This window comes from Osmerus mordax, chromosome 10 (genome assembly GCF_038355195.1).
Source record: "Osmerus mordax isolate fOsmMor3 chromosome 10, fOsmMor3.pri, whole genome shotgun sequence".
Classification (NCBI taxonomy): Eukaryota; Metazoa; Chordata; class Actinopteri; order Osmeriformes; family Osmeridae; genus Osmerus; species Osmerus mordax.
In genome coordinates this window covers 7,020,293-7,042,198 of record NC_090059.1, presented here as the reverse complement: position 1 = coordinate 7,042,198, position 21,906 = coordinate 7,020,293, and the positions used below count along the sequence as shown (strand labels likewise).

General features: G+C 51.0%; 1 protein-coding gene across 1 annotated transcript; it reads right to left on the bottom strand.

Moving 5' to 3' along the window:
• Positions 1 to 827: 827 nt before the first annotated feature.
• wu:fj29h11 (uncharacterized) lies at positions 828 to 20,733 on the bottom strand. Its single transcript, XM_067245151.1, has 30 exons — positions 20,690 to 20,733; positions 19,167 to 20,095; positions 18,482 to 18,607; positions 17,966 to 18,163; positions 17,520 to 17,657; positions 16,685 to 16,936; positions 14,728 to 14,914; positions 14,271 to 14,437; positions 13,952 to 14,092; positions 13,408 to 13,583; positions 12,906 to 13,069; positions 12,396 to 12,620; positions 11,722 to 11,831; positions 11,273 to 11,485; positions 11,041 to 11,167; positions 10,723 to 10,921; positions 10,362 to 10,509; positions 9,802 to 9,979; positions 8,900 to 9,080; positions 8,635 to 8,761; positions 8,335 to 8,454; positions 6,652 to 6,802; positions 6,358 to 6,470; positions 6,060 to 6,210; positions 5,595 to 5,843; positions 5,302 to 5,511; positions 3,478 to 3,659; positions 3,167 to 3,356; positions 2,243 to 2,385; positions 828 to 1,022 (listed from the first exon to the last, which is right to left on the bottom strand). Exons 2-30 carry the CDS (start codon positions 20,079 to 20,081, stop codon positions 828 to 830), a joined length of 5,676 nt encoding a protein of 1,891 aa, XP_067101252.1. The 5' UTR covers positions 20,082 to 20,095; positions 20,690 to 20,733.
• Between the last annotated feature and the right edge of the window lie 1,173 nt (positions 20,734 to 21,906).

Genomic DNA, 21,906 nt, shown 5'->3' with positions numbered 1-21,906 from the left:
ACACTCTGAAACTCATTATCGTTGTATCGGTTTTTTTTCCTTTTCTTTCCCTCTCCTGAACGGGTGACCTGATCGATTTCTCTCTTTCACACCCACACAAGCTCAGTCTCTCTCTCACACACACACACTCTCTCTGTCTCTCTCTCTCGGTCTCTCTCTCTCGCTCTCTCTCTCTCTCTGTCCATCTCTCTCTCCCCCCCCCCCCCCCCCCCCCCCCCCCACCCACACACCCACCCACACATTCTACAGCCTAAATCATTACAGTAAGTGCTGCGTAGCTGGCCTGTGTACTGTTCTCTGCAGAACGCCATGTGAAATCCCCCCCCGGGCCTGACCCAGACAGGCGGAGTGGGCCGCAGCCCAAACACAGGCTGACGCCCCGGCCTCCTCCCCAGGCCACTGCTCCGCGCTCGGGGGACGATGGCTCTGAACCCACGTCACATCCCATAATCACACTCAGACCACGGCGGGAAGGGATGGGGTCAGTCCCTAATCCCACCAACACACTAGTCCCACCGTCCGGAAAACGACACCTTTATGATTCATCAGAGAGGCACACACACTTCTGAAGTCGGTTCTGGGTTTACTGCATGAGAACGGAATTCAAGCGCTTGAGAGCGTTGCTGAGCGTGTGTGTGTTTTGGTTTGTTTGTGTATGAGGGAGAGAGAGAGATCGAGACAGAGGGAGAAACAGAAAGAACGAGAGGAAAAAGTGGGTTGTTTGTGTGTGTGTGTATGAGGGAGAGAGAGAAGACCAGACAGAGATAAGCAGAGAGAGATGTATGTGTGTGTGGGTATGTGTGTGTACTGTGTGTGTGTGTGTGTGTTTACCCTGTGTCCCAGTGGCTGTGCAGCAGCTCCAGCAGAGCTCTCCTCTGCTCCAGGAGGGTGGGGGCTGGCAGCTGAGCGGTGGCCAGGGACAGGAACTCCTCGCTGGGGTAGTCATCCAGCACATACCCCCCCTCTGGCCCTCCAGCTCCACACGGCCCCAATGCACTCTCCACTGCCCAGGGGCTGGAGGCCTGAGAGGGAGGGAGGGAGGTAGAAAGGGAGGAATGGAGGTAGAGAGGGATGGAGGTAGAGAGGGATGGAGGTAGAGAGGGTGGTAGAAATTGAAGGAGGGATGGAGGGAGTGAGGGATGAAAGAAGGGAGGGATGGAGGGAGTGAGGGATGAAATGAGGGAGGGATGGAGGGAGTGAGGGATGAAATGAGGGAGGGATGGATGGACGGACAGCAGGAGAGGATGATGATGAAACGAAAGAGCAATAACAACAGGAAATTGATAGAGGAACGGAGTTCATAGGGGAGAGGGAGAGAAAAAATGGAAAGGAATTAAATTGTGGAAACCTTGTTTGGACAGTCAGTCACCCACTGAAACAGTCAAACTCCCCTTCCCTTTATGCAGCGCAGTCTAAATAACACATCCCTAATCAATAATCTATAAGCGCGGTTCAAAACCAAATCAATCATGCCGTATGTCATCATGTGTTCTAATCCTGCTCTAAAACCAGACCCTGTCAGAACACGGCTCTCCCTCGAGTCAGAACAGCTGTTTTGTTCATCCGTTAATCGTGTATAGATTACTCTAGCCTGGGCTGAGTCATCCGAGATCAGACAGCACCTCTGATCCATAGGTCATGCCACTCGGTATCTGGTACATTCTAACCAGACCCACGGTCTCCAGGCAACCAGTAAATATTGCGCCCTTGTGAAACGGTGTATGGAAGCCTTTGATCGTTCCGTCGTCATCTCTGTCTGCAGGTGCCCAAAATATCTCAGCTGTCAGAATCACAAGTCAGAAGGAATGCTTGTCTTTAGGGTCCTAACAGCCCTGACATACCGGCTGTATGACCTGTAACACTCTCTGAGGGCTGTCCTGTATAGAGAGGGCTGTCCTTTATAGAGAGGCTGTCCTTTTTATAGAGAGGTTGAATTTGTTTGGGATTCGTTTCTTTGATTGGGATTCATATGATTTTGTTTTGGGGTTTGTTTGATGATGTGAGATTTGCTTATCAGCAGGGGATTTGTTGATTCGCACGTGATCTGTTGGTTCGGTTGAAATGCGTTTTTTTTTCCGTGATTCATTTATTTGTATGTGATCCGTTCATTTGTATGTGATCCGTTCATTTGTATGTGATCCGTTCATTCGCATGTGATTCGTTCCCAGAGAGTTACGGAATCTGAACTCGAGTGGGCACCTTCGCCCGCACGCAAACACTCGCGCACACACACACCCCTCACCAGTTCTTTGGCGCAGAGTGTCCGTCTCTCCTTGCGGATGATGAGGCGGTCTCGGACGCCCAGCCCGGAGAACAGGTCCCTCCAGCCCGCCACGTCCCCGTCCGTCTGCACATAGCAGGCACTCAACAGCACCCACTCACACCCTGGGGGGGGGGGGGGGGGGGGGGGGGAGGAGGAGGGGGAATACACCAACAGATAGAGAAGCCCAGGGAGAGAGAAGGTGAGAGGGGATTCGAGAGGAGAGGCATCGTGGGAGATTAAAAGCGGGGCGAGAACGGAGAGGACGCCGAGTGGTGGCGGTCGCTCTTTATCTCACGTTGCCTTCCGCTCCCCTCTCCCACTCTCTCTCTCTCTCTCTCTCTCTAACCCTTCCTTCTCTCTCTTCATCTCTCCGTCCCTCCCTACCTCTCTCTCTCCCCATCTCCCTCTCTCTTCATCTCCCTCTATCTCTCTATCTATCATCTATCTATATATCTATCCATCTCCCTCTCTCTCTTTATGTCCCTCTCTCTCTCTCTCTCTTTCCACAGGCCGGTCAAGCGTTCTGATCCATTTTCCACACCACGTCCACTTCTCTATCCCTTACATAACACTCACAACAAGCCCCCCCAGCACCCTTCCTAAACTCTCTCTCTCTCTCACACACACACACACCTCCCTGGCATTTCATGCCTTCTTTCCCCCCGACAAAGGGATTCAATTGCACAATCAACCCACAAAGAAGGCTACTACACACTCAGGCACACACACACACTGTACAACAAGTTGTAATATTTCAGTAGAAGACAGGCACAATGGCAGAATGGGTTCCTAGACTATTTCCCCTAGCCCAGTGGCGTGGACACCATTCAATCACATTTTCACGTTTCCTGCAGGGGTGCTGCTGTGTGAGAGTGTATGCAGCCCTGTGTGTGTGTGTGTTACCTGGCAGGGTTTCGGGCAGGTCCATGTTGCCGTACTCTTTAGAGAAGTGGACTCTGTCCTGTCTGGGGCAGAGCAGCCCCCTGCTGGTGAGGACGGGGACTGCGGTGTCCGGGTCGGCCAACTCCTGGCTGCAAGCAGAATGCTGCTTGATGAACACCAGGTAGCTCACCACCACAGCCTCGGGCTTGGACTGCACGGGGGGGGGATGGGGGAAGCAGAGTGAGAGTGGAGGATATGTAGTAAGTGGAAAGGGATTTTGAACCTCGTGGAATAGACCCTTATAAGTGTACACGTGTGTGTGTGTGTGTTACCCTCCAGGCGTGGCTCTTCAGGGCAGGGTAGATGTGCTGCTGCAGCAGGTGTCGGGGCTCCAGGTGATGGACCCCCAGCCTCTTGAGCAGCTCTCGTACCTGCTGTCGCTCCAGGGGCTCCACACAGCTCAGCAGGCCGGGCTGCACCACACTCACATCCCCGTGCAGCACACCCAAATACCCTGGGGGGAGAGGGGAGAGAGGGAGGGAGAGAGACACAGAGAGAGAGTCAGAGAGAGGAGGGGAATGTCAGGTCAGGTTCAGGGCAGGTCAACACCAGTGGCCCACTTCCTGGGATCTGTCTGAGTGTGTGTGTGTGTGTGTGTGTGTGTGTGTGTGTATGTGTGTGTGTGTATGTGTGTGTGTATGCGTGAGACTGTGTGTTTGTGTGTGTGAGCCAGAGTATGTGTGTGTCCTACAAACCAATGTACCTCTAATATATTTATGAAAACACAGCCTTTAGCACAGGCCCTGTCTGAAGCCATCACACACCTCAACTTTCTCCTGACTACACTGATTCATAAAACACACCGTTTCATCCCATTACCCGGCCATCTGGTCTCTCTGAGCAGATAGGCTCTCTCTTCCCCTTACAGTTTTTAAATGTTGCAGCAGGGGCGATTCTAGGATCAGACCTTTAGGGGGCCTCAGTCCCCAATGAGAATGTGACATGGATACAGTGCCTTGCAAAAGTGTTAAACCCCCTTGCTAATAAATCACTAATTTCACTGGATAACAATTAATACATGTATTTATTATTATGCAAAGTAATAAATGAATTAAAAAACTAAGAAAGTCCCTTTCTTAATGAACTACCAGCATCAAATGAAGCAATAATGATGTGCCAACAATAAATAAATAAAAACATTGTTTTAACACGTTAGAGCACTAAAACATATTTAAGATGATAATAATTCATTGTTTTAATTGTTTTATTATTATTGTTTTTAGGGGTGCTGAGATGAAATTTAGGTGTGCTTGAGCACCCCTAAAAAGAGTCTAAAGTCACCACTACGTTGCAGGCTGAAACGCTCAGAGGAGGGGAGAGGAAGAGAGAAACATAGATAGAAGAGTGAGAGATGGAGACCGAAAGACGGAGAGAAAAGAGGAAAAGAGAGAGGGAGAGATTAAAAGAAAGGGTGAGTGAAAGAGAGAGGTGAATGATAGAGCGACGAACAGAAAGGGTGAGCGAGAGAGAGAGATCAGGCAGTGGAGGTCGGAGGGGGTGATGCAGAACTGATGGAACATAGAAAACACTCAAACAAGAGCCAAACCAGTTTATTCTCCAGGAATACTGCAGAGCTGTCCTGTGAGTGCGAGTGTGTGCGCACATACCCAAGTGTGCGTGTGGTTGTGTGTGTGACTAACTCTGATAGATGCTTACATCAGAGCTTGAAAATCTATTATTCATGGTTCCCGGCTTTGGGTGCTTTTTGTGTGTGTGATGACGCAAAACACCTCTGCTGTTCCCAACCTCTGTATCTGTGTGTCTATACTTAGACCGAGACCAAGCATGGAGGGGAAAATAGTCATACTCTCTTACTTTAGCACACGTTTGTGTGGGTGATGGTGTGTGGTTGTGTGTGTGAGAAAGATTGTTATACCCACTTTTAGAATTAGGTGGTAAAGAGATCCTGTTATCTTATACCTAGTGAAACTACACCAAACAGGAACGAACAAGGAGTTCTAGAAGGTTCTTCTGGCGTGGTTGCGGAAGGTGCAACCTAAGTCCTACAAGTCCAGTTCTAGAAGGTTCTGGAGTCCTAAAAAGGTGTAGTTCTAGAAGGTTCTGAGTCATTAACGTCCAGATCTAGAAGGTTCTACCTGTTTGAGTATTGGAGGTCTTCTTGCTGGTCTTGTCATCCATGGGGAAGAAGACCCTCTCCCTGCCCAGCGCCACCACGCGTCCGTCCGCCAGGGGGATTATGGGTAGCTCTCGGAGGGCCTGCAGTATGGCTTCAGCATCTCCATAGCCCTGCTGCAGCGCCCGGAAGTTACACACCAGCAGCCTGGCCAGAGCACGCAGCCCCTGGGCTGGAACACAAGCATGGGTACTGTTAACCCAACAAGAACACACACACTATCTCTTGCACACACACAAACACACACCCACACACCTGAGTTAACCCCTTCTCCCTGCACCAGCTCCTTGGCCATAGCTGTGGTAACCGTGGTAACGTCAGAGCCCCTCAGGTGTCGGACCCCCAGGTGTGTGAGGAGGGAGAGGGGCGGGGATGGCTGCAGCCCAGGGTGAAGGTAGGCCAGGGACAGGTGCCTGTCAAGCTCCTCTCCACCAATCACGTCGCGGATCACTGCGTCCTGACACACGGCCACCTGGGATGGGAGCTTGTACTCCACAACTCCATCTGACAGAGAGAGAGAGATGAGAAACGAGAGAGTAGAATGGAGAGAATATACAGAAGGGGAAAGTCTCTAGACAGAAAGAGAAGAATGAAGGGGTATCTATAGAGAGAGAACAATGGAGAGAATATACAGGTCTCTAGAGACAGAGAGAATATGAGAGAATGGAAAGAATATACAAAAGACAGAAGCCTCTACAGAGAAAAAAACAGACAGACTACCTTTCCTGAGGGTGGGTAGGAAGGCCTTGCCCTTGAGCAGCTGTATAATCTGCCCGGCGACAGGTTTGAAGAAGTCCAGCACCTCGTCAGGAAGAGGCACGAACTGCAGGAAGTGACACAGCCCACTCAGCCCACTGAACTCTGGGTGATCCTGCCAAGGAGAGAGAGGACAGAGAGGGAGAAAGAGAGAGAGAAGAGGAGGTTAGAAATCCACCATGACATTTGTCTGTCTCTCTATGCAGGTATTTCTCTGTCTTGGTCTCTCTAGCCCCCCTCCCTCTCTCTCCCTGCTTCTCACGGTGAAGACCCCCAGGGCGTGCAGCAGCAGCTGGGGGATCTCGGAGCGGAGCCACTGGTTCCAGGAGCTGTCCCTGTCCACGTCCTCCCTGGACGAGGGGATGTCAAAGTCCCCTGGGGGGGGAGAGGAGGGAGGGAGGAAGAAAACGATAGGAGAGGGGTGTAGAAAGAGTCAGTCCGAAATGTGTGTTTATACATATACGGTATACATATATATGCATACCGTCATTTGTGTGTGTGTATATGTGCATGTATATATGTGTGTGTATATGTGTGTGTGTATATGTGTGTGTACCTTGGATGATGAAGCGGAAGCCGAAGCTGCGGAGAGGCAGGAAGGCGAACACGGGCTGCTTCTGGGGCAGGGCTGTGATGTCACTTCCTGTGTCATCCCGCTTCAGTTGGAAGGCCAGGGCGAGCTCTGTGGACTCCACAGCCTCCCTGACCTGAGAGAGACACCAACACAACACACACAGATCACATACTCTTCACACAAACACTACACACATCACAAACATCACACACGCATGAAACTAGAGCCCGACCGATATAGGATTTTTAAGGCCGATATACCAATACAAATATTTGGTGATTAAGAAATCCAATATTCCGATATATCGGGCGATATATATAAAAACAAACAAACAAAAAAATATATCCATAAACGCGTAACAAAACAAACAGATTTCTCTCACACTCTGCCCGACTCTGACTGGATCAGCTGGTTGTAGGGTTTGTGGCGTTCAAAATACGAGTGTTGCCAACAGGGACGTTGTAGAGTGCCCTCTGGTGGACAAACTATGCAATGCCAACACTCATAACATGGATGAAGGGTGTTTTGTCCGTTTTTCTTTATTTATCTTGCTTTATCGGCCATTATGAGCCTTGATTTTGTACTTTGTTTGTATTGTGAAGGTATAACAAAAAAAATTGTAGTTCCGATAGTTTGGAAAATGCCTAATATCGGCCCGCCGATAAATTGGTCGGGCTCTAAATGACACACATCACCAACAAAACCTTGGCATCAGAACGACTCCCTCTCTCCCTCCTTTTTTTCTTCCTTTCTTCCTCCCCTCCCTCCCTCCTCCACAGAACGGACAAAACCTAGACCTCGTAATAAAGTGGCCTACTCCTCTCGGAGTCAATCAATCGCATTCGGAACCCGAACCCATCAAACCGACATTCCATCCAGTTGGTGGTAGCAGGGGAACAAGGCAGGCCTTCGTCTCCATCTGTGCCAGCAGAGCTGCAGTGACAGAGAGCAGGAGATGGGAGATGTTTCGTCTCCCAGACGCCAGACCCAGCTGGCGGGCCATTCAAATCAGGGAGAGGTCTTTGAGGAAGCGTCTGATAACTGAGTCTCTCCCCCCTCTCTCTGATTCCTCTCTAGTGTCTGCTCCCCTGGGTAGGGGGGGGGGGGCGAGAGGGAAAAGAGAGATGGAGGAGAAATAGGACAGGGGGAGGGAGAGGGCGAGAGAGAGCGAGAGAAAGCCTTGGCAAGGCGGTTTAATCAGACAGCTCGAGTCACCTGTCTGTTAGTGAGTGTGTGTGTGAGAAAGGGAAGTTTCTTTGAGCCAAAGCTATTAATTCCCACCTTGCTAATGAGTGAGCTGACAAAGCAACAAGCTGGTAGGAAAGCGAAGGAGAACTGAGAGAGAGAGACAGGGAGAGAGACACAGAGACATACAGACACAGAGAGAGAGAGAGAGAGAGAGAGAGAGAGAGAGAGAGAGAGAGAGAGAGAGAGAGAGAGACACAGACACAGAGAGAGAGAGAGAGAGAGAGAGAGAGAGAGAGAGAGAGGACAGGCGGTGGCGCTTGGGTGCACAGACTAGACAGAGGAAGTCTTGCGTAACACAAACACACTTGTAGCACTGGAGGTGAGGAGACTTGCTCTGTCTGTCAGGCTGAACACCAGACTAGGAGACCGGCGAGGAGAGGAGAGGGGGGAGAGCTGAGAGCTGTGTGGGTCTGCTACCTTTGTGGGATGGAGCGTGCGTTTCACCACCAGCCAGCGCTCCGTCCCGTCCGAGTGTTCCACCTCTAGAATGTTGTGGCTCAGGTCTCTGCGAGTCATGGTCACCACTCGCTTATCACTCTGAACAAGGAGAGAGTGACGGAGAGAGAGAGACCAGGAAAGAGGAAAACAGGGAGAGAGAGAGAGAGAGAGAGAGAGAGGAGCGTAAATGGTTATGAAGGTCCTTAGAGGTAAGCAGCACATGGGAATGTGCACGTTCACACGCGTGAGTGCGCGCGTCCGCACGCGGGGGTTTCCTACCGGGTTGAGGATGATGATGGAGCGCAGGCGGTGCAGGAAGAGCAGCAGGGAGGGGTGGATGTCGTGGAACAGCGTCCTGGTCTGCTGGTTCTCTGGACGCAGGGGCAGTAAGATCTTAGTGGTCCAGCTGAGGACGACACACACACACACACACATGTTCTGTGACCCTGGAAAGCATGTTAAACGTGTTGGAGGAACCTTCTGGAGATACAGAAGATATTCTAGTTTATTATGATTCCACTTGAAGCACCCCCCCATAGTTCACCTGTGCTGTGCCAGGGAGCCTGCCAGGTGTGTATCCAAGGGCGACTGGTCCTCCACCCACTGGGGCAGGATGTATCCCATGGGGCCGCTGGTCTTGTCGAAGCGCAGGTGGAACCCGTTGGAGTGGATCTCGGGCCTGTCCGACACCTTGAACACAGACTTGAAGCCGATGCCCTTCTGGCCTGGGAGGAGAGAACCAGGATCAGCGTGTCAACGTGCACTCTTAGTGTTGACAGAAGCCAGGCGAGCAAGGAGGTTACCAATGTACTCGTAACACACACACACACACACAGAGCAGGTTACCAATATACTCGTAACACACACACACACACACACAGAGCAAGTTACCAATTGATCTGTAACACACACACACACACACACACACACAGAGAGCAGGTTACCAATGTACTTGTAACACACACACACACACAGAGCAGGTTACCAATGTACTTGTAACACACACACACACACAGAGCAGGTTACCGATGTACTCGTAACACACACACACACACACAGCAGGTTACCAATGTATCCGTAACACACACACACACACACAGCAGGTTACCAATGTATCCGTAACACACACACACACACACAGCAGGTTACCAATGTATCCGTAACACACACACACACACACACACACACACAGCAGGTTACCAATGTATCCGTAACACACACACAGAGCAGGTTACCAATGTATCCGTAACACACACACAGAGCAGGTTACCGATGTACTCGTAACACACACACACAGCAGGTTACCAATGTATCCGTAACACACACACAAGACACACACACACAGAGCAGGTTACCGATGTACTCGTAACACACACACACACACACAGCAGGTTACCAATGTATCCGTAACACACACACAAGACACACACACACACAGCAGGTTACCGATGTATCCGTGTTTGTGTTTGCCCTTGGTGCTGCGGCCCACGTCGCAGATGGCCCGGACGTTCTTCTCCTGGAAGCCTGTCTCGTTGTTGAGCACCGTGATGCAGGCCCGGTCCACCAGGAAGGCCAGGGCCGCCACAGCGCCCCCCTGAGGCTGGTAGCTGTTATCATCAGCGTTCTGGGGGAGGGGAAACAGGTGGAGCCCACAGCATTACACGCACGCAGTAATAGTCTGTTCACATCGGGGTGCACCATCATAGCGACGTTGATGGATGACTTGCGGATACAGGGACAGGAAGAGAGAGAGAGAGAAGGGGGGAGGGATGAGAAATAGAGACAGATTGATGGAGAACGATGGTAATAGAAAGTGATGGAAGTAAAGAGGAAGGTGACATGGAGAGCGAGGGAGATGGAGAGAGAAGAGGGAGAGAGACGAGAGGGAGAAGAGAGGGAGAGAGAAGGGAGATAAACGGAGAGACACATAACAGAAAGAGATCGACAGAGTGAGAGCCAGCGAGATGAATAGAGAGACAGAGAGAGAGACATTCGAGTGAAGCCACCTGGATGAGCTCCAGAACAAAGTGTGTGTCCTTGCTGTACAGCTCGGTGGACAGCCTGTCCAGGCTGCGGCCTAGCCTCTCCTGGTGCACCCTCATCAGCCTCTGGCCCTCCGCGTTCAGCTCCACCCCGATGCCAAACTCACTCTTCCTGTGTGACAGGAAACCGGCACAGCAAACAGGAAGACAGCCACATTTGTGACACTAATCAGCATCTTTACAGCCTAAACTCACAGCCTGTTCTCTATTTTCAGTATTGTTTAAAACGTAAAAACTGGACAGGATGGCACATGTTAGAGCAAGCGTAGGTTTTTATAACTGTGGGGAAAACAAGCCAGCAGCTTAACTAGAGAGGAAGACAAACCTGATGTCATCAATAATGGCCTTCTGGTCGTTAACTGTATCCGTGTCTGATTGGCTACTGGATCCTTCGGCCCCTTCATTCTCAGCCAATGGCGCCTCTGTGTCCGGTGTGCGTTCCTCCGTGTCTCCAGGAGTGTGCTCAGCGTCATGCGCGTGGCCGTTAGGCACCGAGGTGAGCTCGTACGGCTCTTCCTCTTTGGCTGAGAGATCCCAGGGAGGAGTAAAGAAAGACAAACTCGATGAGTGTCAAACTGAAGATGGGGATTTACACCCCTTGACGGAACTTCATTTCCCATGGTCCTCTGGTACACTCCCTCACCTTCATCCCGGTTCCGTTTGGGGTGGGAGGAGTTAGCACTGTAGTCCACTGGAGCCTCTGGGACGACCTCTTCCTCTCTGGTATCTGGAGGTGTCGGACTAAAGCTCCCAGAGTGCACTGGGGTTCCCTAGGAAGACCAGTGGCCGTCACCCAGGGCGATTGACAGTCAGGCCTTTTGTAAACATGACAGGACCATTGCTTTAAAACAGAATAAAGCACCAGGTCCACTCACCTCTCGAGGGTCCTCCGTTACTGTGTCCGGGCAGGACGGGCTCTGGGGAGCGGTGAGCTTGTCCTGGTAGTCTCTCGCCCACTCCGTGATGCCCAGGACGATGCCCAGATGATGCAGGCGGTTGAGGCAGCGTGGATCGGACCGGGCCGAACGCAGCAGGATGCTTTTGGACTTGGCCTGGCCCAGAACCCGAGACAGAGGCTCCAGGAACACCTGGGGAGAGACCCGCACGACTGGCTTATGATTTTATTTTTGGGGGGGGTGGGGGGGATATTTTGTCATTTTTTATTGGACAGTTTTAAGTGAAGTGTGACGGGACAGGCAGGGAAAGACAGGCAGCAAAAGGCTATGGTCGGATACCAAAAAAATAAAAAATATATAACAATTGAAAGACTTCATTTACAACTTAATGACCAGATCCATGTTTTGGTGTGGTTCTAGCGCGGTACCTGGTGCAACAGGGCTTGGCAGGTTCTGGTGGGGATACGGAGCAGACAGTCCAGCAGGAAGCGGGTCACGGTACCGAAGCAGGCGTCATCCTCCTCAGAGAGGCTCACGTCTGTGGGTCACAATCACACCCAGTCTACTGGTCAGTAACGACACGGGTACAAGAGGGTCTGACACAGGTTAGCAGCATTAGCATGTCCTTTAGCAACATAGGTTAGCAGCGTTAGCATTTCCTTTTCAAAATGCATTAGAAGCATTAGCATTAAGCAATAAGCATTTATAGTTGGAGAATGTGATTCTGGTTCAGGCTATTTCCTGCGTATCATCCTCTCTCTCCCCCTAACCTTTCTGTCTGCCTCTAACTGTCACCATCCAACAAAGCAGAAAATATCAAATCAGATCAAATCAACATTTAGTTGTATCGCCATTTTTACACGCAAGCATGTCACAGAGGGCTTCACATATGCCCATAGAACTGCCCCTTAACAAACTTAAACCCTCAGGGAAGACAAGGAAAAACTCCCAGAAAAACTCACTAAAGGAGAAAAAAATGGAAGAAACCTTGGGAGGAGAAAATATGGCTTTTTAAAATGTTTATATATATAATATTTTGAAACTTGTGACCCAGAATCCTTTTTGTACTCTCTGACACACACACACACACACACGGTCTTACCGACTCGTGCCACAGCCGCAGCGAGAGAGCTCTCCATGTGATTGGCCAGGAGAGCTGTGGGGGCGTTCGCGATCCCATCAGCCACCACCATGGACACCAGGTGTCCAGCTGTGCCCACGGGGTCAAGGGTCATGGCGGCCTGGGAGAAGAATTTGTCCCCCGTAGAGGTCGTGACCCTGAGCAGTGAGCCTGGGGTCACCTCCAGGGCTGCCAGGTCTGTGTTCGCTACAGAGACACAAACACAACAGGCGTCACCTTCAGAAAAGCGCTCGGACAACTTCCTGTTACCTCACTGTCTCCTACATCCGGTTATCCTCTAAAACAGCCGTGCAGATTCAGTCATTTGTTCATTTTACATCAAGGGAAACAGTAAATATCTCCTTGTATGTCAACTGTAAACCTGTAAACCTTTACATACATTATAAATGAAATGAATCATTCAAAATGTTGAAAAACCCTGAACGATCATTCAAAATGGCCATTCTGTGGCAAACCCAAATCCCTGGCTACCTGCGTGCTTGTCGATGAAGTCGCTGAGTGGGCCGTGGAGAGGCCGGAAGACCAGCTCCCAGAGGCTCCACTGGCCCAGATCCTCCAGCAGGGGGCAGCTCAGCAGGCTGGCCAGGGCCTGGGCCTGGGACACCTCCCCCAGACGACCCACCACCTCCTCTCCCCTGAGTGGTGGAGAGAGAGAGAGAGAGAGAGAGAGAGAGAGAGAGAGAGAGAGAGAGAGAGAGAGAGAGAGGAGAAACGATGAGAAAAATAAATATGACTAGGCTACTGTATGACCTATATGTCAATTGTCACTTTTTATCCTTTTTAGAATTTTGATAACATTTTACAAATGATTGGATGACGCAGCTAAATGTTCTCGCAAAAAAGTTAACTAAATAAATGACAAAAACAACAACAAAAAAAGGGACCTAAATTTCACTCGTCCATGAGGGAAGGCTGGAGTGTGGAGAGGGGAGTACCCTCCCAGGGTTGTCTGCAGGTGGAGGAGGGGGCTCACCTGGGCTCGTTGGAGAACAGGGCCGCCTGGTAGCAGACCAGGCTGAGGCCTCCAGCCATGCCCAGACCCTGCTGGCGCTGGAACAGACCCACCAGGGAGAGCAGCGAGCCCAGCCCCAGATCACCACTGTCCTGGACGCCATAGTGAGCCCTCAGGGCACTCTCAATGTGGGAGAGCTGGGAGACGAGGGCACAAGAGATGGATCGTCATATGTGTCATGGGAGTCAGGTGGCGGTTAGGGAAGCGGGCTAGTAATCTGAAGGTTTACAGTTCGATTCCCGGCCGTGCAAAAATGACGTTGTGTCCTTGGGCAAGGCACTTCACCCTACTTGCCTCGGGGGGAATGTCCCTGTACTTACTTTAAGTTGCTCTGGATAAGAGCGTCTGCTAAATGACTAAATGTAATGGAAATGTAAATGTGTGTGTGGTGGGTGTTTTTTCCAAGTGTGCGCATAAGTGAGTGAAAGAATGTATTGTGAGTGTGTCTGAATAAGCGTGGGTGTGTTTTTTCCAGAATATGTGTGTGTGTATGTGTGTGTCTTACCCCGTCTGGGTGGGTGACAGTGGTGACAGTGCTGCACTGTCTGATGAACTCAAACACGTCCTGTCTGCTGGGTCTGAAGCCACAGCCCTGATCACTGCCGCTGCCCAGGCTCACAGCGCCCCCTACCGTCTCCTGCAGCACCTGCACACACACACACACACAAAACGTATGAACACACAGTTCCATGCAAAATATACATGTCGAAAATAAACACACACGCACACTCTACAACCAGAAGGGAGCCTCCAACCCCCCCCCCCCCCCCAACCCCCTGCAGTAACACAGCTGTCCCCGCCCCTGTTGCAGCGAGCGCCCCCACCTGGATCTGCTTGACCAGGAACTCCAGGAAGGTGCCCTGCTGCAGCCAGGAGAAGTGGGCGACCTGGAAGTGCGCGGTGAGCTTGGTCTCCAGGGAGGCCAGCTGGGCCAGCGTGAGGCTGGAGGTCTGGCAGGAGAGACCGTCTCGGAGGAGCTGTTTCACATTGGCTGGACGACAACACCACGGGGTCAGAGAAAATGTGACTGCAGGTCAAGAGGTTGCAGGTTCAAATCCCACCCCCCGTGCACTATTTGGATAAGAACACCTGATTTTATTTATCTAACTATCCCACTAGACACGGATACTACCTAATCTGAGGGAAAATCATTTCAAACACGGTGGCACTGGTCATACTGTCACTATGGTTGAGTGACAATAAAAGGATTTGACTCCAAATGTCCGTCAGCGGTAGAGCTGGCGTCGGTGTTTCCAGGTGGGATGTTGTGATGTGGAGTACCTTCGCTGGGAGGAGGGCCGCTGGGCGTGTCCCTGCTCTGCGCCTCTTCCGCCTTCCGCATGGGGGCGGGGTCAGCTCTGGGCGCCAGGCCTGGGGGTGTGGCCAGCGAAGCCCCGCAGATGGCCAGCTGGAACAACGCTGGCGCCACCGGGTCACGTGACATCTCAGCCAGGAACTTCAGGATGTGCTATGCAGGAAGAGGTAATAGTCGTATAATATCTAGTATGGCATTCATATATAATATAGTATTCATAGTATAATAGTATTTTTTGTGCATTCCAAAAACGCTAGCTCCAAAATAAAAATGACAACAATAAAGAAACAAAACGTTTTCTGAATGTCAGTTAGGAATAGGGATGCACCGAATCCAGGATTTGGTTTCGGACGAATATTGGGCTTTTTGACGGGATTCGGTTTCGGCCGAACCTTCAAATTTGTTTCCACCGAACCGAACCCTACGCGATACACTGGTCGACGTAATGACGCCGCCGTTGATTACGGGAAGGTGTTTACGTAGGTGGACCGTTCAATGCAGTAGGCTGAGAGAAAGTGAAGATGGACCTCGTGAGCAGAAAAAGTGTTGTTTGGCGGTACTTTCAGTCAAAAGAAGGCGATTCAAGTCGAGTTACATGTTCAATTTGCAATGCCAATTTTTCTCGTGGTGGCAAGGACCCTAAACAATACACAACATGTCCGCTGTTAAAACATTTGTGTATGAAACATCCAAAAGAAAGTCAAGAAATCTAAAAGGCTAATATTTTGGATATTGATTGGATCTTGAGATAGGTTAAATATAGGCATATGGTAATTGTCAAAATAGTTTTTCCCACTTGTCTTCCTGGCATAATGTTGCCTACTCTCTTTTTTACAGTTACATTTACATTTATTCATTTAGCAGACGCTTTTATCCAAAGCGACTTCCAAGAGAGAGCTTTACAAAGTGCATAGGTCACTGATCATAACAACAAGATAGCCACAAAACATTGCGAGTAGCCAAAACATGAAGCACACATTGTGAACAACCAAAGTAAGTGCCAAAGGGAAGAACCATAAGAGCATGTAGTTAAACAAGTTACAATTAAACAACATGAACCGCTATAAGTGCAAGTGTACCTGTGGAAAAAACAAGCAACAATAATAAAAACAATATATCACAGCGAGTACAACATTTTTAAATCAGTTACCACTAACCACAAGAGCAACAAGTCTCTAAGCAAGAGTCATTGTGATCCTTGAGGAAACTAACATTGGGTCAAGCGAACCATTCCTAAGTACAGTTAAAATAAAATAAAAATGAAAAATACACTGCTGTGGAAGTTGTTTACTTCATTAATGTGTTTACTGTGTTAATGGACTGAGGATGGGAGGAGGATTCGGTTTCGGATTCGGTTTCGGATTCGGCAGAATCTAAACCAGTGGATTCGGTATTTGTCCGAAACCCCAAAAATCTGGATTCGGTGCATCCCTAGTTAGGAATCTTTCTGGAAGGAGGAACCAGAACGGATCGGTGCCCAGTCAGATGAGCTGCTCCTGACTGTCTGCAGGTGGAAACAGGCCCCACCATGGCGACGGGGTCTATGGTGAATGTCCATGGCGACAGGGTCCATGGCAACGGGGTATCTCCGCCCCAGGCTGTCAGGCTAGTGATGAACTTGAGCTCAAGTGAGCTCAGACAATCTCACTTGACAAACACTGGCGAGCAGACAGATTACTGTCTCCGTCTGCTAGTGTACAAACGACACCGCCATGAAGGCTCATGCTAACTGGAACTATGAACAGCGGTTCATTTATGACTTTTTCTCAGGCCCTGAGACAGGGATTAGGGAGATAAAAAAAAACGGGTGACATTTTGTTTATGAGCTAAAAGCTCATAAACAACCTCAACTGCAGCCTCAAATCAACCCCCCCCCCCCCCCCCCCTTCCCATCCCTCTGTAAAAGGCCCCCCGGGTTCCCACCTGGGCCGTGGGCGGCCTGCAGATGGTCGCCGCGCTCTTCAAGACCTCCATCACAGCTTCCGCCGCCGTCATGGCGGCGTACTTCCTCCTGAGCTCGGAGGAGGAGGAGGAGTGGAGGGCGTCGGCCGTGTCCAGAAGGTTCTTCTTCAGCCTCCTGGTGCGCTGCATCACCTCCTCCTGCAGCTCCATGAGCACGGTCTGACGGGCCTTCTCCAACAGGCTCTGCTCCAGGATCTGCACCTTGCTCAGGGTCTGCACCGCACGCACGCGCACACACACGCACACACACACACACACGCACACACACATCTTGATGTTATCCATTATAATGACTCAACTCTCCAGTAGGCCTATAAAATGTTTCTCTAACAGGTCTATAAAGACAACACTCTCTAGCAGGTCTATGACCAGTCTATTATTATCCAGTCTCTTTAGCATGTCCACAGCATGACTAGAGCTGTCTACGTATGTCCGTCTACAGCATGACTAGAGCTGTCTACGTACGTACGTCTACAGCATGACTAGAGCTGTCTACGTATGTCCGTCTACAGCATGACTAGAGCTGTCTATGTATGTCCGTCTACAGCATGACTAGAGCTGTCTACGTATGTCCGTCTACAGCATGACTAGAGCTGTCTACGTATGTCCGTCTACAGCATGACTAGAGCTGTCTACGTATGTCCGTCTACAGCATGACTAGAGCTGTCTACGTATGTCCGTTTACAGCATGACTAGAGCTGTCTACGTACGTCCGTCTACAGCATGAGTAGAGCTGTCTACGTACGTACGTCTACAGCATGACTAGAGATGTCTATATGTACTGCATCAGTCTTACTGATATGGGCAGCCCCATGCTACATATCCTGATGCCCAGTTTGTAGGGGGAGTCTGAGTCGTACTGATCAGCCATGTGCTTCATGAAGGCTGCCGGGTCCACCTGGCTGTGATTCTTCCTCCGAAACTCTCGCAAGCTCTGCAGACAGATCAACATCAACATAGTATACATATACATGTGTATACACAGTAACGCAGATTTGCAGACCTGTGGAGACACCTTGCTGCCCTGTTCCGGTGAACTACACGCGCCCAGTTTCACACAGCAAGATTAGTTCCCTATGCAAAGGCCAAACAGCCCTGCCTCATATTTTCTTTTCCCCTCCCCCATCCCCTCCCAGCACTTTTACCTCTTCCCTTCCTCCCCTTCCCCCCCCCCCTAACCTCGCCTCGACTCCCCCCCCCCCCCCATCCCCCCCATCCCCCCCCTCCCCCCCCTCCCCCTACCCTCAGGATGTCCACCGTCTCTATGGGGACAATGTCGTCGTCGCGGGTGTTGCAGTCGATCTTGAACATGCGGTGGATGAGGGGCAGCTTGCAGAGCGGGCCCAGGTTGAGCTCCTCGTAGCGCCGCTTGTCCTTCAGGCTGGCCAGGGCCCCGCCCACCTCGTACAGCGTGCAGACGGACGACGCCGCCTCCAGGGACTGGCAGACACACACACGCGCAAACACTGATCATGTGACTTTACACACACACACACACACACCGGTCGGTCACTTTACACGCATGCATTCTTTGGTGGTCTTATTTGACATTCGTTACAGTTTATATGTTCTTGAAAACTTTGGACTATTTCGCACTGTGGAGAAAGGTCTTGAAGTCTGTGTGTATGTGTGCTTCCCTGTCTGAACGTGTGTGTATCTACGTGTGTCTGCGCGTGTACGTACTGTATGTCTGTGTCTGTGTGTATCTGTGTGTGTGTGTGTGTGTGCAAGTGTGTGTGCGAGAGAGAGCACCTGTACCTGTATGAACATGTTGACCTCTCTGATGCTGCGCTGCAGCTCCTTCAGCGCGGGCAGCTGCCAGCGTGTGATCCCTCCGGCCTCCAGCGAGGACACCTGCATCAGCTGGCACACCCGCATCACCACCTGCAACCAGGAAGGGCTTAGCCACGCCGCGCACACACGCACCGGATAACAGGACCAAATAGCTAGCATTCCTGATAAGGCACGAGCCCAGAGAGACAGACAGGTGAACAAGCATACAGGCAGAGAGAGACAGACAGGTGAACAAACATACAGGCAGAGAGAGACAGACAGGTGAACAAACATACAGGCAGAGAGACAGACAGGTGAACAAGCATACAGGCAGAGAGAGACAGACAGGTGAACAAGCATACAGGCAGGCAGAGAGACAGACAGGTGAACAAGCATACAGGAAGAGAGAGACAGACAGGTGAACAAGCATACAGGCAGAGAGAGACAGACAGGTGAACAAGCATACAGGCAGAGAGAGACAGACAGGTGAACAAGCATACAGGCAGAGAGAGACAGACAGGTGAACAAGCATACAGGCAGGCAGAGACGGAGACAGACTGGTGAATGTAATGGCTCTACAAACATTCACAGAGACAAACACAGACACATAGGTAGTATTTCACAGGGTCTAACGTCCGTGGATCTCCCCGTCTCCCCGCCAGTTCCTCACCCCTTCCTGAGTGACCAGCTCCCCCTCAGCAGCCAGGTCTCGAACCACGTCCCCCACCAGGCTGTTGACCGTGTCTGCGTCCAGATTTGTCCTCCTCCTCCGCCGCCTCCCGTCCCCCTCTTCATCGCCGAGAGCCTCGGCCGCCCTGACGTTGGCCCCGTGGACCTGCCTGAGCTGGGCATGGTAGGCCGCCGTGAAGACCTGGGCCTTTCCTGGGCTCCGCGTCCCACTCCTCTGCCTCCTCTCCTGGGATCGGGCCGGCCCCACGTCCCTCTCCAGGGTGGGGAAGTCAGACGCCGAGAAGGCCTGTTTGGGTGTCAGGGGAGCGGGCTGTGGAGGCTGAGGTGAAGGACAGGGGGCTGGGGTTGGGGCTGGGGCTGAAGCTGGTGCTGAGGGCTGCGGCAGCTTGACGGGAGGCTGGGTGCCAAACTGCAAGCTGACCGGTGTGCTATTATAGAGGGATGGACCAGAGCAGGTTAGGGCAGGCTGGGGGGAGCCCCCTGCATTGCTGGGGGGGCCATAGTGACAGAAAGAGGGCGGAGGAGGGGGGCCGGACCTGGAGGAGGGTCTGGAGCAGGGGGGAGTGGTCGACTTCACCCTCCCAGGCCCCGCTCCGAAGGAGAAGAGGGACCACGGCGGGTCCAGCCCAGCCGGAGAGCCCGACCTCGGAGGGGTGGGGGCCAAGCTGGTCCCCGGGGGACTGTGGGTCCTGTGGAACACCTGCTGGCCCCTCACCAGGACCTGGTCCCCCAGGGAGTCCACCAGGGCGGCCATGGAGCTGTAGCCCATCCTGGACAGGGTCAGGTTCCGACGGTACTTCTGCCCAAAGGCCACGGACAGGACCTTGAGCGGGATCCCCTCGGGGCTCTGCTCCAACAGGTTCAGGAGATCCCTCAGATCTCTCTCCTTCTCCATCGCCGGAGACAGAGCTGGAGGGGAGAGGAGAGGGAGAGCAGGGAAGATATGTCAGTGTCAATGCAGACTGCGAGTCTTGAGGAAACAGCAGAGACACTCCCTGAGGTATTCATAGCTGGTAGGGCAGGACTATCTCAAGCCAAACCACTGCTAATTACACTGGGTGCAGTTTGTGTGCCGTAATAACTGTCAAGCCAAGGAAACGGCAAACAAAGACACCTTTGGCCGCTTTTTCCAGTTTCTTGAAAACGTGTTGTTGGTTTTTCTAGTTTCTCATCCACACATTGATACAGTTGAAAAGTAATACACTATGCCTAACCCCACTGCATTACCAACCTGTTCCTCTTAATTCAGCCTCTGTCCTTGATAAATAAAACACTTGATATCCAAACTGTCTTCTCCTCAGTCCTCCAACAAAAAGTCTTCAACAAATACTACCAAATATCCTACTATCCTTAAATCAAAATCCTAACAAAAAAAGCTAGGATTAGTGAGACAGTTCTACACGTGCCCCAATTTAAGCTTTAAAGCTTAACATGTAAATACTCTTTTAAACCTACATGCTTTTGAGCAAATCTGAATAAAAAAATTCTATATACTTGTCTTACCAGAAATATGGAATAACTGAAGATAATGCAAGTACGCTTCTCCCTTGTTGTTCTTGGTTTTGTTGTTATCCCCCAATTTCATCTTTTTGAACCCCTCCCACCTTTATATGTGCACCAATCACACGCCTCCACAGGAGAAACGAAAGTGTAAGACGTGAGTCTCACACGCACACACACACAGCTGACCGGCTGAGTCTCATTTTCACTGAAACGCTCCCTTCCCGATTTGTGACAACCCGTACTTGATCCAACAGTGAGGAAGTCATATCTCTTCTGTGCAGCAGCAGGGTTTATCTTTATAGGGTTAGTCTGTATTGCTTCACAGATTGCTTCACACACAAAAGGATGTGTGTGGACAACCGACAGAAATGCAGTCTGATCTGCTGCACTGAAACTGACCAAACAAAACTGAAAGGGTCGCACAGGGCTGGTCAGGAAAGAGAGAGGGAAGGGGGGGCAAGAGGAGGAGAGAGAGAAGGGAGAGAAGGAGAAAGGGAGGAGAAGAGAGGAACAAGGAGGGAGGGAGGGAGGGAGGGAGGGAGGGAGGGAGGGAGGGAGGGAGGGAGGGAGGGAGGGAGGGAGGGAGGGAGGGAGGGAGGGAGGGAGGGAGGGAGGGAGGGAGGAGCTTCTGTTTCGATTCCTTGATCTGCCACAGCTGAGGTCATATGAGGTGTTACCTAGGAAACCATGTGACTTCCAAAACAGCCACATACCAGAGAGTATTACAGGACCACCCTGCACTCTCACACAATGAAACTCAAGCTGTTTTGTTGTGGCTTTTTTTGAACGTGGCCTAATGGATTATCATCACATCAGCCACAGAAAAGCAGAAGGCAGTTGATAAGACAGACGCATCTTTGTTTTCATATGAAGTGATCTTGCACTGTATTGTATTGTATGGTGGTGTTGTCTCATTGTCCTGTCTGGCATACTGTCTCATGTATTTATGATAGATTGTTTTTTTATACCTGGCCACAACCAAATTTTCCCCTAGTGGGATAATAAAATTGGACTTAACTTGGGACTGTATGTAGAGAGACCAGAGGTCTGATCACAGGCGAGATTTCTGCTATGTAGTTATTGGGAAGGTCAAGACTCTCTGACAAAGGAAACTCTGCGTGTCTCATGTGCAACACCAATAACAAATGAAACCGGAAGATTCTCATTACGTTCCCTTCAGACTCAGGCATCACACAACACCACGGAGACTAGCTGCA